Source organism: Tenrec ecaudatus, chromosome 16, assembly GCF_050624435.1.
Source record: "Tenrec ecaudatus isolate mTenEca1 chromosome 16, mTenEca1.hap1, whole genome shotgun sequence".
In the NCBI taxonomy this organism is placed as follows: domain Eukaryota; kingdom Metazoa; phylum Chordata; class Mammalia; order Afrosoricida; family Tenrecidae; genus Tenrec; species Tenrec ecaudatus.
The window spans coordinates 5,655,146-5,668,702 of NC_134545.1; the positions used below are offsets into that span (position 1 = coordinate 5,655,146).

The window sequence follows — 13,557 nt, forward strand, 5'->3', positions numbered from 1 at the left end:
ATATGTTGTCATCTTTTTCATAGTATCTTCTTTCTGCTTGAACCCCTGGCATCAGCTCCTCATTTTCCCCCTACCTCCCTTTCCCATGCCCCCTTGATAGTTTATAACTCCCCCTCCCCCATGTCTTACACCCACTACTGTCTCATTTCACCCACTTTGCTGCTGCCCGCCCCCCTGTGATTTTGGTTGACATCTCTTGAATGGCTGGTGGTCGTAAGCACCTTGTCTGATGTCATCTTTGGTGAACTCTGTTCTTCATGTCTTTTGCTCACTTTTAATCAGGCTTTTGTTTTGCTTTGAGGTGTCAGTTTTCTGCAGATTTTAGAGACTAGTTCCTTATCTGTATAAACCCCTTCTCCCGTCTATTGGTTCTCCTTACTCTTGTTGCACGAGTCTTACTTCTAGTAGATTCCAGATCTGTATTGTCATCTACTGAGGGTGTTCCCGCCATTGTAGTTGATGGTGTGCATAAGCCCTGCAACAGCGCCCTTAAGCTTGTCCCTCTTTCCTCATTGATCACCTTTAGAGCTCTGGGACTGCCATTCAGACCGTTGACCCATCTTGAGCTTGTTTTTATACATGAGGCACAGGCCCTGTTTCAGTCTACAGATGGAAATCCAATTTTGTTGAAGGAGATAACCGTTTTCCTTTTTAATGTTCTCTGACTTCGTAGCCTTCTGGAGACCAAATCTTCAGGGACGCAGACAGCATCATCTTCCTTCTGTGGAGCAGCTGGTAGGTTTGAACTGCCAACCTTGGTGAAAATCTAGTAACCCACTGTGATACCAGGTCTGTTTGGATGAGTGTAAGTATTTAATTTACTTATTGACCGTATCTTCTGTTTGTGCAATTTTATGTTCGGTAGTGTAGTTATGCCATGAATTAGGGTCACTGGTATTTTTCTTATGATTTTAGGTATTATATTTAAGTATGTGACCAAGTTTGAATTGTAGTTAGTAGTGTGTGGCATGAGGTTGGAGAGTAAATCCTGAGATGGTGAATTGTGAGGCCTGCTTTGTTCAATAATGCTTTTTATCTTCTCCATTTTCATCCAACTCGTTTTTCTTGTTTCTTCCTTGTTTTTATTTTCTGCCCTCTTGGAATTTTTTTTTAAAGATCATTTTATTGGGGGCTCTTATAATTCATTAGTCTGTACATCAATTGTATCCGACTTATTAGTACATATATTGCCATTGTTCTTTTCTAGACATTTACCTTTTTTTTACTTAAAAATTGTTTTATTAGGGGCTCATACAACTGTCACAATCCATACATACATCAACTGTGTAACGCATATTTGTACATTCGTTGCCATTATCATTCTCAAAACATTTGCTCTCCACCTAAGCCCCTGGCATCAGCTCATTTTTCCCCTCCCTCATGAACCCTTGATAATTTATAAATTATTTTTTGGCATATCTTGCACTGTCTGACGGCTCCCTTTACCCACTTTTCTGTTGTCTGTCCCCCAGGGAGGAGGTTATATATGATCATTGTAATCGGTTCCCCCTTTCCACCCCACCTTCCCTCCACCCTCCCAGTATCGCCACTCATACCACTGGTCCTGAAGGGATTATCTGCCCTGGATCCTGTGTTTCCAGTTCCTATCTGTACCAGTGTACATCCTATAGTCTAGCTGGATTTGTAAGATAGAAATGGGATCATGATGGTGTGGGGGGGAGGAAGCATTTAGGAACTAGTGGAAAGTTGTATGTTTCGTTTCTGCACTGAACTCTGGCTTGTCTCCTCCCTGAGACCCTTCCCTAAGAGGATGTACAATTGCCTACAGATGGGCTTTGGGTCTCCACCCCACACTCTCTCTCATTCACAGTAAGATTTTTGTTCTGATGATGCCTGATACCTGATCCCTTCAACACCTCGTGATCGCACAGGCTGGTGTGCTTCTTCGATGTGGGCTTTGTTGCTTCTGAGCTGGATGGCCGCTTGATTACCTTTAAGACCCCAGATGCTAAGACATTTACTTTCTATTGAGCCCTTGGGATCAGCTCCTTTTCCCCACCCTGCTTTGTAGCCCCTTGATATAGATTGTTACTGTTTTCAATTCTCACACTGTCTCCCTTTCCCTCTGATTTCTGTTGTTTTCCCTGGAGGCAGGTGTGGTTATGTGCCAGTCATTGCGATCAGCACCCCTTCCTCCCCGCTTCTCTCCCATCATTATTCCCATTCCTGTTCCTGGGTTCTGTGTGTCCTGAGCTTTATCTCTTGCCTATACCCATGTACATGCTCCGTCCAGTCCAGTCATGATAGTAGGGGTGAGGAGGCCCCAAGGGATCACAGGTATGTTGTGTGATCCATCGGTGCCCTACTGCACCCTGATTGATCCCTCCCCTGCTGCCCCTCTGTAGGGGGATGTTCCATTGTCTGCAGATGGGCTTTGGGTTTCTGCTCCGACCCCCCCCCCCATTCTTGCCAACATGTTTTTGTTATGAATCTTCTAATGCCTGTTACCTGGTACTGAGAACACCTCTGATTGCACCAGCTGGTGTGCTTCATGTGGGCTTGTTGCTTCACTGTTGGATGGTGCTTGTTTAATTTCAATCCTTTAAGACTCCAGACACTAAAACTTTTAATAGCTGGGCACCATCTACTGTCTTCACATTTGCTTATGCACCCATGGTCTTCAACGATCATGTGTGTGTGTGTGGGGGGGGGGAGCCGGGGTTGAGCATCACAAAATGCCATTTTGTTAGGACAAAGTGTTTCTTGTATGAAGGAGGATATGATCCGAGACCCAAAGCCTGTGCTCAGCCTCCGTGTCTTGCCTTATAAATATATCTACATAGGCCAGTACCTCTATTTTTATGGAGTACTGTATTTACGTAAGTACACACATCTGTTACAAACTCCTATTTGTTGCTTTGCCTCCTAGAGCTTTCCTGTTTCCTTTTGCCTCCTCCTGCCCCACCATCACTCCTTTCTTCCACCTTAGTCCTTCCTCTCAGCTAGATTGGTGTTGCTCTAATACCCACAGGATCTCTACAACCTCTTAGATGTTGGTTTTAATTCCCTAGTTGTTCCTCTGTCAATGGCATCATTTGCTCACCACACCCTTCCCCCTGCCACCTTCTCCCCACAAAACCCTCTGGGACCGTTGGCCCTATTGCTTTCTCCCTGAGCTTGCTTCCCTTGTCTGTCTTACATAAGTAAGCAAACCAGCAATGTCCTAGTCCAAATAAGAAAATAAAAGGTTGAAACAACCCCTGTTCCCATATAATTCTAGGACTGTCTGCTGGCCTTTGTGAGTCTCTCCCTCCTGGTCCTGGGGAAGTTCCGGGGGCTGCCCCTCAGCCTGGGGGCTCTTTAGGGGCTTTGCTCCAATTGCTGATCCAATTGCTCCCTTCTTGGTTTGTCCAGCTGCGGGGAATTCAGGCCACATTATCTCCCTGCCTTGCGTCCCCATTATTGTCCCGTGGCTGTATGCTCGTTAGGGACATGCCTTCAGTTGTTGGCATTCCTACAGTCCTCTCTGTGCAGGGACCTCTTCCTCCGGCTTGGTGTGCCTATATGGAATCTAGGCCGACTGTCCCTTTTTCCTTCTTGGTTTGCTTGTGTGGGTGTGTTAAGTCGGCTTCCTTGTTTAATAGTGTTTTTATTTCTAGGCATTTGTATGTTTTCTGGTTTTTATGATTTATAGTCCATTGTGGTTGGAACAAATTCAGGGTCTTTCCTTCGATGATGCTGACGGCCTTTTCTATTGCACAGCATTAAAGCATGTCACTGGGCTTCTGCGGGGGTTGTCTTTTCTCCAGAGGCGCCCTGGCGGTACTGCCGGCCCAGCATTGCACTACTACCTGCAGGTCAGCAAGGCAAGGCCACCAGCTGCTCCCTGGGAGAGGTGAACTTACCTGCACCCATTAGGGATGTACCACCTCAGAAACCCTATAAAGGGTTGCCGAGTCAGAATCAACTTTGGGTGTTTTAGTGCCTTATTCATGGTGTTTGGGCAGTACTAGCATCAGTGTTATCTTCCAATCGGAGTGTAGTAGCGTTTTTACCATTTATAAAGGTTTCCTGCTGTTGTGGTTTGTAGTTTTCCTGGCATGTCTTTTATTACATCCCTGGGTTAATTTATTCATGGGAGGGGCATTGTAAATGGCATTAAAAAATCATTTTATTGGGGGCTCGTACAATTCTCATCACAATCTACACATCCATCCATTGTGTCAAGCACATATGTACATTTGTTGCCATCATTCTCAAAACATTTGCCTTCTACTTGAGCCTTTAATATCAGCTGCTCGTTTTCCCCCCTCCCTCCCCACTCCCCCCTACCTCATGAACCCTTCATCATTCATAAATGATTTTGTCATGTTACACTGTCCAATGTCTCTGTTGCCCTCTTCTCTGTTGTCCATCTCCCAGGGAGGCGGCTACACGTAGATTCTTGTAATCAGTTCCCCCTTTCCACCCCACGTTCCCTTCACCCTCCAGGCATCGCCATTCTCACCACTGGTCCTGGAGGAGTCATCTGTCCTGGATTCCCTGTGTTTCCAGTTGCTATCTGTACCTATGTACATCCTCTGGTCTAGCCAGATTTGTAAGGTAGAATTGGATCATGATAGTGGGGGGAGGAAGTATTTAAGAACTAGAGGAAAGTTATATGTTTCATCGTTGCTACCTTGCACCCTGACTGGCTCATCTCCTCCCACAACCCTTCAGTAAGGGGGTGTCTGGTTGGGTGCCGATGGGCTTTGAGTCTCCACTCTGCACTCATGAATGGCATTTCTTTAATTACTTTTTGGCGTTCTTGTTAGTAGAGGGTCTGAGTTCCCAAATTTATTTTTGTTCTATCCCCTTTCATCAAAAAATTAAAATTAGCACTTGCCCTGACAGCTAACACCTTTAGTCCTATAACCTCTTGTTCACTATAAAGTGTAGGTATCTGCTTTGGCAACCACACCCCGCCCTTGAACCAAGCCAGAGGGAGTCCCAGGGCGCACTGTTGCCCACTCTGGTCAACACTGGGGCACAAGGACTGTTAGGGTGTGTTGAACTTCTACCCTGCAGGTTGGCTGAACCCTCCCATTAGTCAGTTATAATAGTGTGTCTTGATTTCCAGGTATTTATGTATTTTCTAGTTTCATACTTTGTATTTGTAATTCATTGTGGTTGGAAAGAAGACCCTGTATGATTTGTCTTTTTCCATGTATTGGAACTTGTTCTGTGACCTGCCATGTGGCAGAGCCCTGGGGCAGTGTGTGCGCGCATGGTTCTGTCAAGTTCAGGTACTCTCTGTCCTCAGTGGCCCTTAGAGAGCTGTCCACTATGGGTGGTGTACTGAAGCAGTCCCTATGATTGAGAGGTGTTTCTGCCGTCAGGAAGCCTGGTGGCTCGATGGGATAAGCAGTTCAAACCCACCAGCTGTTTTGTGGATACAAGATGAGGCTTGTGTGCGCCTATGAAGATTTAGTCTCGGAGGCCCCCTAGAGGGTGGCTTTCAATGTGATGGCAGTGATGAGTTCTCTTCAGTTCTATCAGTGTTTGAGCTCTGGTTTCAGGTGCATAAACATTTATAATGGTTCTAGCTCTTTGGTAAATCATTATATGTCTCCTTGTCTCTTTAACAGATTTTTACTTGATCAGTTTGCCTTTATATTAAAATCAACACCATAGTTCTGAGAGTTACCACTGCAGGAATGTTTGCACCCCCCCCCCCCACCAGTCCTCGTTCGATCATGCTGCTGAACGCGTTCTCCCTGCCGTTGATCAGACAGTTTAGTCTGTTCGTTGGCACTGTAAGGACCAACTGGTGGGGTGCCACAGACCTCCTTTGTCCTTGATTTCTCTAACTTTGACAAAGTTTGTTTTGTGGCTTGGCTTTTGATTGCTTTCTCCCTGTTTAAGTTTGATATTTTCCTTGTGCTTACCTTTCCAGTCAACCTCTTAACCTGGCTTAAACGGCCCTGACTTGGCCTCCGAAACCCAACTGCCCCTCCCCCTCAGTGGGACTCCACTTTGGCCACACCCTCAGCGGAGCGTCTGCAGCTTCTTGCGCACAGGGTGGAGTGCAGGGCCCTTTCTCGCATAGAAACCTAGCCTTGATCTCGCTGTCATCTTGCACTCAGTTGTCTGAGAAATGTGGGTGGTGGGGTCCTTAAGGAAGTTGACGACAAAATGGAATGGAAAGATCATGCCATTTCCCACTGGCTTTTTGAAGCCCCTTACATGAGGAGTCCCCAGGCAGTGCCACGGCTGATGCCACCCCTAAGGCCAGTTCCAGTCTCCCAGCAGCTCCGTGTTAGAAAGGCCAGGCTACTTGACGCTGTGAACCTCTGGGGCATGTTCTACTCCCACGTGTCGGAGGGTCCCACAAGTTGGAATGGCAAGTGGCATCTGGCTTCAGACGCAGGAATGCTGAGTGGCCAGGTCAAATTCAGACCCATCAGGAGAAATGTAACCTGAAATTCCTGACTATAGGTCACTCAGGCCGACCGACCCCTTCCTTCTCTGGAGGCCTGGTCATGTGGGAGAGAGGAGCATGGAACCCAGGCTGGGCAAAAGGGGCCTCAGCAGGAGAGCCCTAAGCTGCTGCTGGAAGGAGCCCTCTCTGTTGTGCAAACTTAACGTGGGCAGCAGTCTCACGACCTTGGTCCACAAATGATGCAGAGAGGCCACAATGGGGGCTATGGCAAAACCAGAAGCGGCACTAACCAGTTTTTCTGTCTCAAATTTGCTGTTACGTAGGTGGCCCTGCAGCCGAGTCCTGGCCAGGGCCTGGCAGGGAGGAGTGAAGGGCTCGGTGTGCCACCAGAAGGGACTGCCCTGTGCCGAGGAGCCACGGTGAGGCTGCAGCTCAGGAGCTAGGAGGCTCCTGCCTCCCTGTGGGCCCAGTAAGGACTCTCGCCACAGGCGGACTGCTGCGGAGACCCCACTGCCAACCACTCCCCAGGTTAGTGTGGCCGCCTCTGTCGCATCTGCTCCCAGGCTCCCCCACTCTCACACAGTCTCTCGCACGTATACATGGTCTTACACATACTCTCTCAAGGACACTGTACGTCACAGGGACCCTGTAGGACTGCCCCTGTGGGGTTTCAGAGAAGAACTTGATGAGAACAGAAAGCCCCATCTTCCTCCCCTGGAGCAGCTCGCTGGAGTTTCAACCTCTGGCTGTCCTGTTTGCTCGTCTTCCACTCTCCTTCAGATCCTGTCTCGTAGATTCACGGCTCAGCCACACCGCGTCCCTCGCTCAGTCTCCTGCTCTCTCTCCAGACACCAAGTCTCACGCTGACTTGGGCACCGTCTCTCACATTCTTGGTCATCTTCACACCACCTCTCACTCGCATGCACTGTGTCACTCACACAGATGATCATCTGGCCAAGGCGCTCAAGGTCACTGTCCCATTCTTCCATCTCATCCTCTCTCTGCCGCAGGACCACTCCCTTGCGCAGTCCCCATCTCAAATCTCCCTGGCATACACACACCGACTCACAGTCCCACTCGGTCACCCAGGGACCATGCCATTCCGCCCATTCATACCATCTCCCCCCCGACAAACTGGCTCTGCCTCCCACTCGTACTCTCTAGTGCGTCACACACACACAGCATCTCGGCTTCCTCTTACAGAGGGTCTCGTATTTGTTCAAATGCTGCCTCACCCACTCTCTAACAGGGAGACCCCACGCCACTTACACCCATGGCCTCTTCCCTGCAGTCTGAGCCTCACATGCACCTCCGCTCACTCGGACTGTCCCTGCCTTGCACCGTACATGGTACAGTGTCACACTCTGTTACACTGTCTCTGCCTTGCACGTTCACTCCCATATTCTGACATTCCCACTGTGTCACTCACTCACATTGTCTCACAGACACACCATCTCCTCCTCCTCTCTTTAAACACTTTCACCCACATGGTCCCATATCTCCCCGTGCACATACACAACAGCTCATTCATAGCATACGTTACAATCCATCATACGCACTGCCTCGGGTTCTCCTGAGATACACTCTCTGCCTTGCACGCTGCCATGCCCTCCATCACACCACACCTGCCTCCCTCTCTCACGGACCCCCCACCCCTCACAGTCTGCCTCTGCCTCATCCCGATTACATACGTGATCTGGCCTGTCTGGCAGTCCCTCACACATGCCTGCGATGTCACTCCATACTGTCTCAGTCTGTCTCATCTCAAATTCCCAAACTGTTAGCAGCCCCCTCGTGTCTCACCCTCCATAAACAGCATCTGTGTCCATCACCTTACACACGAACACTGTCTGCCTCCGTGCTCCCACAGCCACACCGGCACACTGCCCTTCCCTTACACGCTCTCCTGCCTGCACACAACATGCCACACACACAGTTCATCTCACATGCCATCTCCCACAGACGGTCTCACACATTGGCATTCCTGTGCATCACCTTGCGCTCGTACCTACGCAGCCCCTCCCCCCCATTCTTACTCTCCCTCCGACACTGCCCTCCCTCACGTACTCCGTGCCGCTCAGACAGGATCACCCTGCACAGACTCTCCTAAGGGCACACTCCCAAGCAGCGTCTCCCTCATACATAATACCACGCTGATGGCCCCACGTCCTCATACACACCTCCTCATCCCCTCGATCCTGCACACCCACTCACCCATGCACTGTCTTCTGTTCGCTCTCCAACACACGCTGCTCCCACAGACACGGCCTCATGTTCTCCAAGGGTCTCTCTCCTATCCACGGTCTGACTCGCAGTCTCACATACACACTGGCTGCTGCCTCTCCGCTAGTCTGCCTGACACACTCACTCACGCGCGTTCTCCAGTGTGCCTTCGCTCTTCCTCACGTACACAATCATCTTGCACATTGGCCTTTGCCTTACATCCGCCTGTCTTCGCCAGGGCCCTCCCTCAGACATGGAGAGCCCTTCCCTCGCACGCAGTGATGGAATTCACACTCTCAGCTTCTTTCCAAGTGAGCTTCAAAAACTGCACGGAAAAATGGGATGAAAAGACTAGAATTTCCCATAAACGTTGTGAAGCCCTCACACCCCCCGCGCTGAGAGCAGCGCCCGAGGCCCCGCGCTCTCCCCCTGCACAGAGGTGCCAGCTGCCCGCAGAAACTCCTGCTGCGGAGCCTTCCTTGGCCGGCGCCTAGTTCACCAGCTGAGCCGGGTGGACGCCGTCCTTTCTGTCCGGCTGTTGGGAGAACACAGAGGGAGCTCAGTGGGCTGGCCCCTGCCCGCCCTCCCAGGCTACACGCACCCAGCCTGGCCAGGGGTAAGTTACCTGGGCATCCTGTCTGGTGGCGACGCTGGGCTTCTGCGCCAGGGGTGGTTTCCTGCAGGCTGAGGGGCGCGGGGCTGGGCAGGGCCTGCCAAGTGGCTCCTCGCTGGGGGTCCCTGTGCCGCCCGCCAGGGCGTAGTGTTGCTTGCGCAGCTCGCCGAGCCGCACCCGCTCCACCTCCAGGGTCTTCTCCAGCTCCAGCACGCGCACCTGCAGGCCCAGCGCCGCCCGTCAGGATGCACGGCTGGACCCAGCCTCCCCACCTACCAGGCTGCCCCTCCACCCACTGCCCACCTGGGACTCCAGCTCTTGCTTCTTCAGCTTGATGAGCGACAGGCCCGAGAAGTCCATGGTCTCTGTGGGCAGGAGGGCGCACGGGTCACCGGGCTGGGCCCGACAGCACAGGCAGCCCCAGCGGAACCCCGGGGCCCAGCCACTCACCGCGCTCTTCGATTTGCTCCTGGCCCGACTTGCTGGAGGCCACCACGTTGGCGGCCATCTCATTGACGGTGCGGGAGCACTCCTGCAGGTGGCCCAAGTGGCGGCTGTGCTTGTCAGCCTTCACCTGGAGAAGGCGGGAGGGGCTGCTCAGGGGCCAGCTCGCCCTGCACCCCCCTGTGGGGTGCCCCCCCAAGCATGCGTACCTTGGAGGCAGCCACCAGCTGGGCAGTGCTGGCCGCGATCTCATGGGAGCAGGCGATGAGCAGCTCATACTTGCCCGTGTGGAGCACCACCTTGTCAGCTGACTCCCTGCGGGGCAGCGGGGCAGTTAGGGGCCTGGGGCTCTATTGCATGCCCACCCCCTATGGCCCCCTTCCCCGCACACTCACACCAGCTGCGTGGCCCCCCAGCCCACTGCCTTGGAAGCAGAGATGAGGCCCTCGGTCCAGCGTGAGTTCTTGGCGTAAAACTCCTGTTGTGTGGCTGCCCCCTAGTGGCAATGGGAGGACAGGACGGCCAGCTCAGGCTCCCCAGGTAGAAATCTCTCCCAGAGGGGTCATGGCAGAGGGATCCTGCCAAAACTGGGAATGGCTTTGTAGGGGACCTGGAGGGGCACCGCCACTCACCCTGCCACTCTCCACAATCTCTCTCTGCAGGCTGGTGGACGTTGTCACCAGGAGCCGGATGGCCTACAGGGACCAGAATGAGCGTCACCCAGAGGCCAGGCATCTGGGACAGCCCATCAAGCCCGGGCCCTCCATTCCATCACTCACCTTCATCAGGTCTGTGCAAGACTTGAGGATCCTGGGAAAGAGCAGGAGGAGGTGAGGAGAGGGCAGAGGGGGGGCTGCCCCTTCCTCACCTGAGGAGGGCACCCTGAGCTCAGCCAGTACCCTGGTTTAGAGACCAAGCAGCCAATGGGGGAGTGGGCCTCACCTCTCATTGACCTCCAGCTTCAGCCCTGAGCTTGCGTGCCGGGCCTGATTCATCATGTCCTAGGGCCAGGGCGGTGCCATAAGCGGGTGCCAGCAGTACCATGCCCGGCGGGGCCTCCCACCTCTGGGCCTCCTCACCTCGATCCTCCGGACAGCGTCTTCAATGGCAGCCGATGTGGCCGCCATCTCCTTGTCCACCATGGCCCCAAGTTCTTCCTGACGCACGTCCAGGCTCTGGGGCCTCAGCTCCTGGGGGAGGGGGCGCGCGCAGGCGGCTCAGTACCCAGGCCATCCACCCCCTACCTCACCCTGGCCCTTCCCTCACCAGCTCACCTGGCCCAGCTGGAGGAGGTTCTGCAGGGGCAGCCGTAGCAGGCTGGGCTGGGCCTGAGGCAGAGCTTGCCGGTCCTGCAGCTGCCCCAGAAACTCGAGGCCTTGGGCCCCGCACTCCCTGCAGGTGTCCATCAGGCCTGAGGGGAGGGCCGACTGTGAGTGCCCAAGGCTGCAGCCTTCACCCTCCCCATGTGTGGAAACAAGCCATGGCTACTCACGGTCAGCATGGTCGGTGGGGGCCAGATGTGAGGTGGCACTGCCATTGATGATGGCGTCCGCGGCCAGGTGGGAGAAATGGGTCAGGGCTGCTACCAGGGCTGAGGCATCTAGGCGGGGAAAGGGGGGATAGTGGTCAGTGAGCTGGTAGACAGCCCAGCCCTGCTGGTCACTAAGCCTTTACACTTCAAGTACAGTCAGAGGCCGCTCAGCAGAAACCCCCCCTGCCCCTTTGTCCAAAGAGCCTGGTTGGAGCACATTAGGCACCTGACCAGATGTCTGTTACCTGGGTGTTACAAATTAAATTGTATCTCCAAAATATAAACATCTTGTGTTTTAATTGCAAGCTTTTGCTGGGACCCCGTGCAGGTGCGTGCTCTTGGTTGCCGTATGGTGGACAGAGCTGTGTAGCCGTGAGACGCAGAAGGAGCAGCTGCACAGAGCCGGCCTCCACACACTGAGAACATGCGTTAGCAAGAGCACCCCTGGGGTGGAGCGGTTTAGGCTGCAGGACACAAGACTTTAGGAAACCTCTGCTGGGGCCAGGAGAGCACCACGCTGCCTGTCCACCACTCACCGGACATGGAGGTCAGGTAGTGGGCGTGGCCACTCTCCAGGGCGCTCACGCTGTCCAGGGCAGCTTGGGCCCGGCCCACCAGGTAGTCTGCAGACACAAGTGATCTGTAAGGGAGGCCCCGGGAGCCGGTGCGGGGCCCTGCCCGGGGGGTCCCAGCCCTACCTGGGGAGCTGGTACAGCGCAGGTGCAGGGGGTCATCCAGCTTGCCCACAGCGTCCTGCAGGGTGGCCTTGGCTGCAGCCACGGCACCCAGGAGAACCACAAACTGCTGGTCCAGGAGCTGCTGCTGCAGGCCCTGCTCCCGAGACTCCTGCCAGTGAGGAGACAGCTCAGCAGGGGAGATTCCCTCTCAAACCCAGGGTGTCGGGCGCGGGACCAGGGCGCCTGTGTCCAGTGAGCCCACCCCAATTCTACTCTGCCAGGAAGAAGGAAAACCCGCAGAGCACATGCTGGGATGTTCACAGCGGCATTATTCCCGAGGGCCAGAAAGGGGCTAGACCCCCACCCCAAGCAAAGCCAGCAGTTGCCAAGGGGACCCGTGCTAGGTAGTTTCACATGCGAAAAGGCAACCGTCTAGAAAGCAAGGTTCAGCAGGGAGTGAAGAAAGGGGGAGTCGCTGCTTTGGGGCACTGGGAGAAACTAGAGACATGGCATGCTGGTTTGTGCAACGTGCACAAAGGGTCACGTGCAGCCCCTATGAAAAAACCCTGGCAGTTCCTGAAAGCCATTCCGCCCACCCCCACCCCCACCCCCGGGCACAAGGGGCTTCCAGAAGTATGGGAAATCCTACTCTTCTAATTCTGTTTCTCTCTGAACCCTTTGAGCCCCTTGTGCATCCAAGTTGAAAACGGACTCAAATACTTGAAGCTGAGAGTGCGCTGGAGCCCTGCCTTTCTGGCTAACCAGGGGCAGAACCAGCCGTGCTCCAGCAGTGGAGGAGCGGGCAGTGTGATCCAGCCGTACAGTAGGGCAAAGCCCTGCCACCTGCCACACTGGGAGGCAGCTCCACAGCCTGCCGGCAGTGCCGGCAGGCAGGTTGTAGCCGTTCCATGCTAGGCATCCCCAGAGACACAGAGCCTCCCCACCTACCTGCTCTGCCAGCTGCCCCTGAAGCTCGCCCCTCTCCCGGGAGCCTCGCTGCTGCTCCTGGCTCAGGGCCACCTCCTTCTCGCGCACCAGGTCCTGGGCGGCCAGCAGGTCTGCCTCCCGCTGCCGCACAGCATGGCTCAGCGCATCCTTCTCTGCGCTCAGTGTGGCCAGCTGTGCACTCAGCTCCGACCCGCTCTGTGGACAGCAGGTGTGCGTGGGGCCCCCAGGGTCCACCCCGCCGACCACCCCCCCCCCAGGGACAGTGAGTGAGCTCCCGGAGCCCCAGGCGGGGGTTGCCAGTCCCCCCTGCCTCCCACACAGAGCAGGCAGAAAGAGGATGTGAATATGCCCCATCCACACCTGCTCCTGGCGGTTTAGGGCCTCCTGTGCGCGGCCCAGCTCCCCAGCCCGGGCCTCCAGCTCCCTCGTCAGCTTGTCCAGCTGGTCGCTCTGCTCCTCCAGCTGCAAAGGGACATCGTGTTGGCAGGCAATGGGGGCTGGGGCACCAGGTGGGCGGGAGGGTGCCCAACACACCTTCATCTCCGACTCCCGCCTCGCCTGCTCCATCTGGAAGGCCAGCTGCTCCTTCACCCTCGCCACCTCCTCCTGGCTCTGCTGGGTCACCGTCAGCTGCTTGGCCGTGTCCGCATTCTGGGCACAGGGAGGGCAGGCTCACCTCTTGCAGCTGGCTCCTCGGCTCGGCTGCCCCGGCTCTGCCCCAGAGCCCCCGCCCCGGCCG

At 54.4% G+C, this 13,557-nt stretch overlaps 1 protein-coding gene across 1 annotated transcript in view; it reads right to left on the bottom strand.

The window, feature by feature from the left end:
* Positions 1-4,309: 4,309 nt before the first annotated feature.
* HIP1R (huntingtin interacting protein 1 related) overlaps positions 4,310-13,557 on the bottom strand; it is a 37,668-nt gene continuing 28,420 nt past the window's right edge. The window contains exons 16-32 of the mRNA XM_075534832.1: positions 13,353-13,469; positions 13,179-13,280; positions 12,819-13,013; positions 11,892-12,039; positions 11,730-11,816; positions 11,155-11,262; positions 10,937-11,073; positions 10,742-10,852; positions 10,605-10,663; positions 10,442-10,472; positions 10,295-10,357; positions 10,058-10,158; positions 9,872-9,977; positions 9,669-9,792; positions 9,522-9,583; positions 9,231-9,437; positions 4,310-9,140 (exon numbers count right to left, since the gene is read on the bottom strand). Of these exons, the coding sequence (XP_075390947.1) occupies positions 9,096-9,140; positions 9,231-9,437; positions 9,522-9,583; positions 9,669-9,792; positions 9,872-9,977; positions 10,058-10,158; positions 10,295-10,357; positions 10,442-10,472; positions 10,605-10,663; positions 10,742-10,852; positions 10,937-11,073; positions 11,155-11,262; positions 11,730-11,816; positions 11,892-12,039; positions 12,819-13,013; positions 13,179-13,280; positions 13,353-13,469 (1,803 nt within the window). The 3' untranslated portion in view covers positions 4,310-9,095. The remainder of the gene's footprint in view (positions 9,141-9,230; positions 9,438-9,521; positions 9,584-9,668; positions 9,793-9,871; positions 9,978-10,057; positions 10,159-10,294; positions 10,358-10,441; positions 10,473-10,604; positions 10,664-10,741; positions 10,853-10,936; positions 11,074-11,154; positions 11,263-11,729; positions 11,817-11,891; positions 12,040-12,818; positions 13,014-13,178; positions 13,281-13,352; positions 13,470-13,557) is intronic.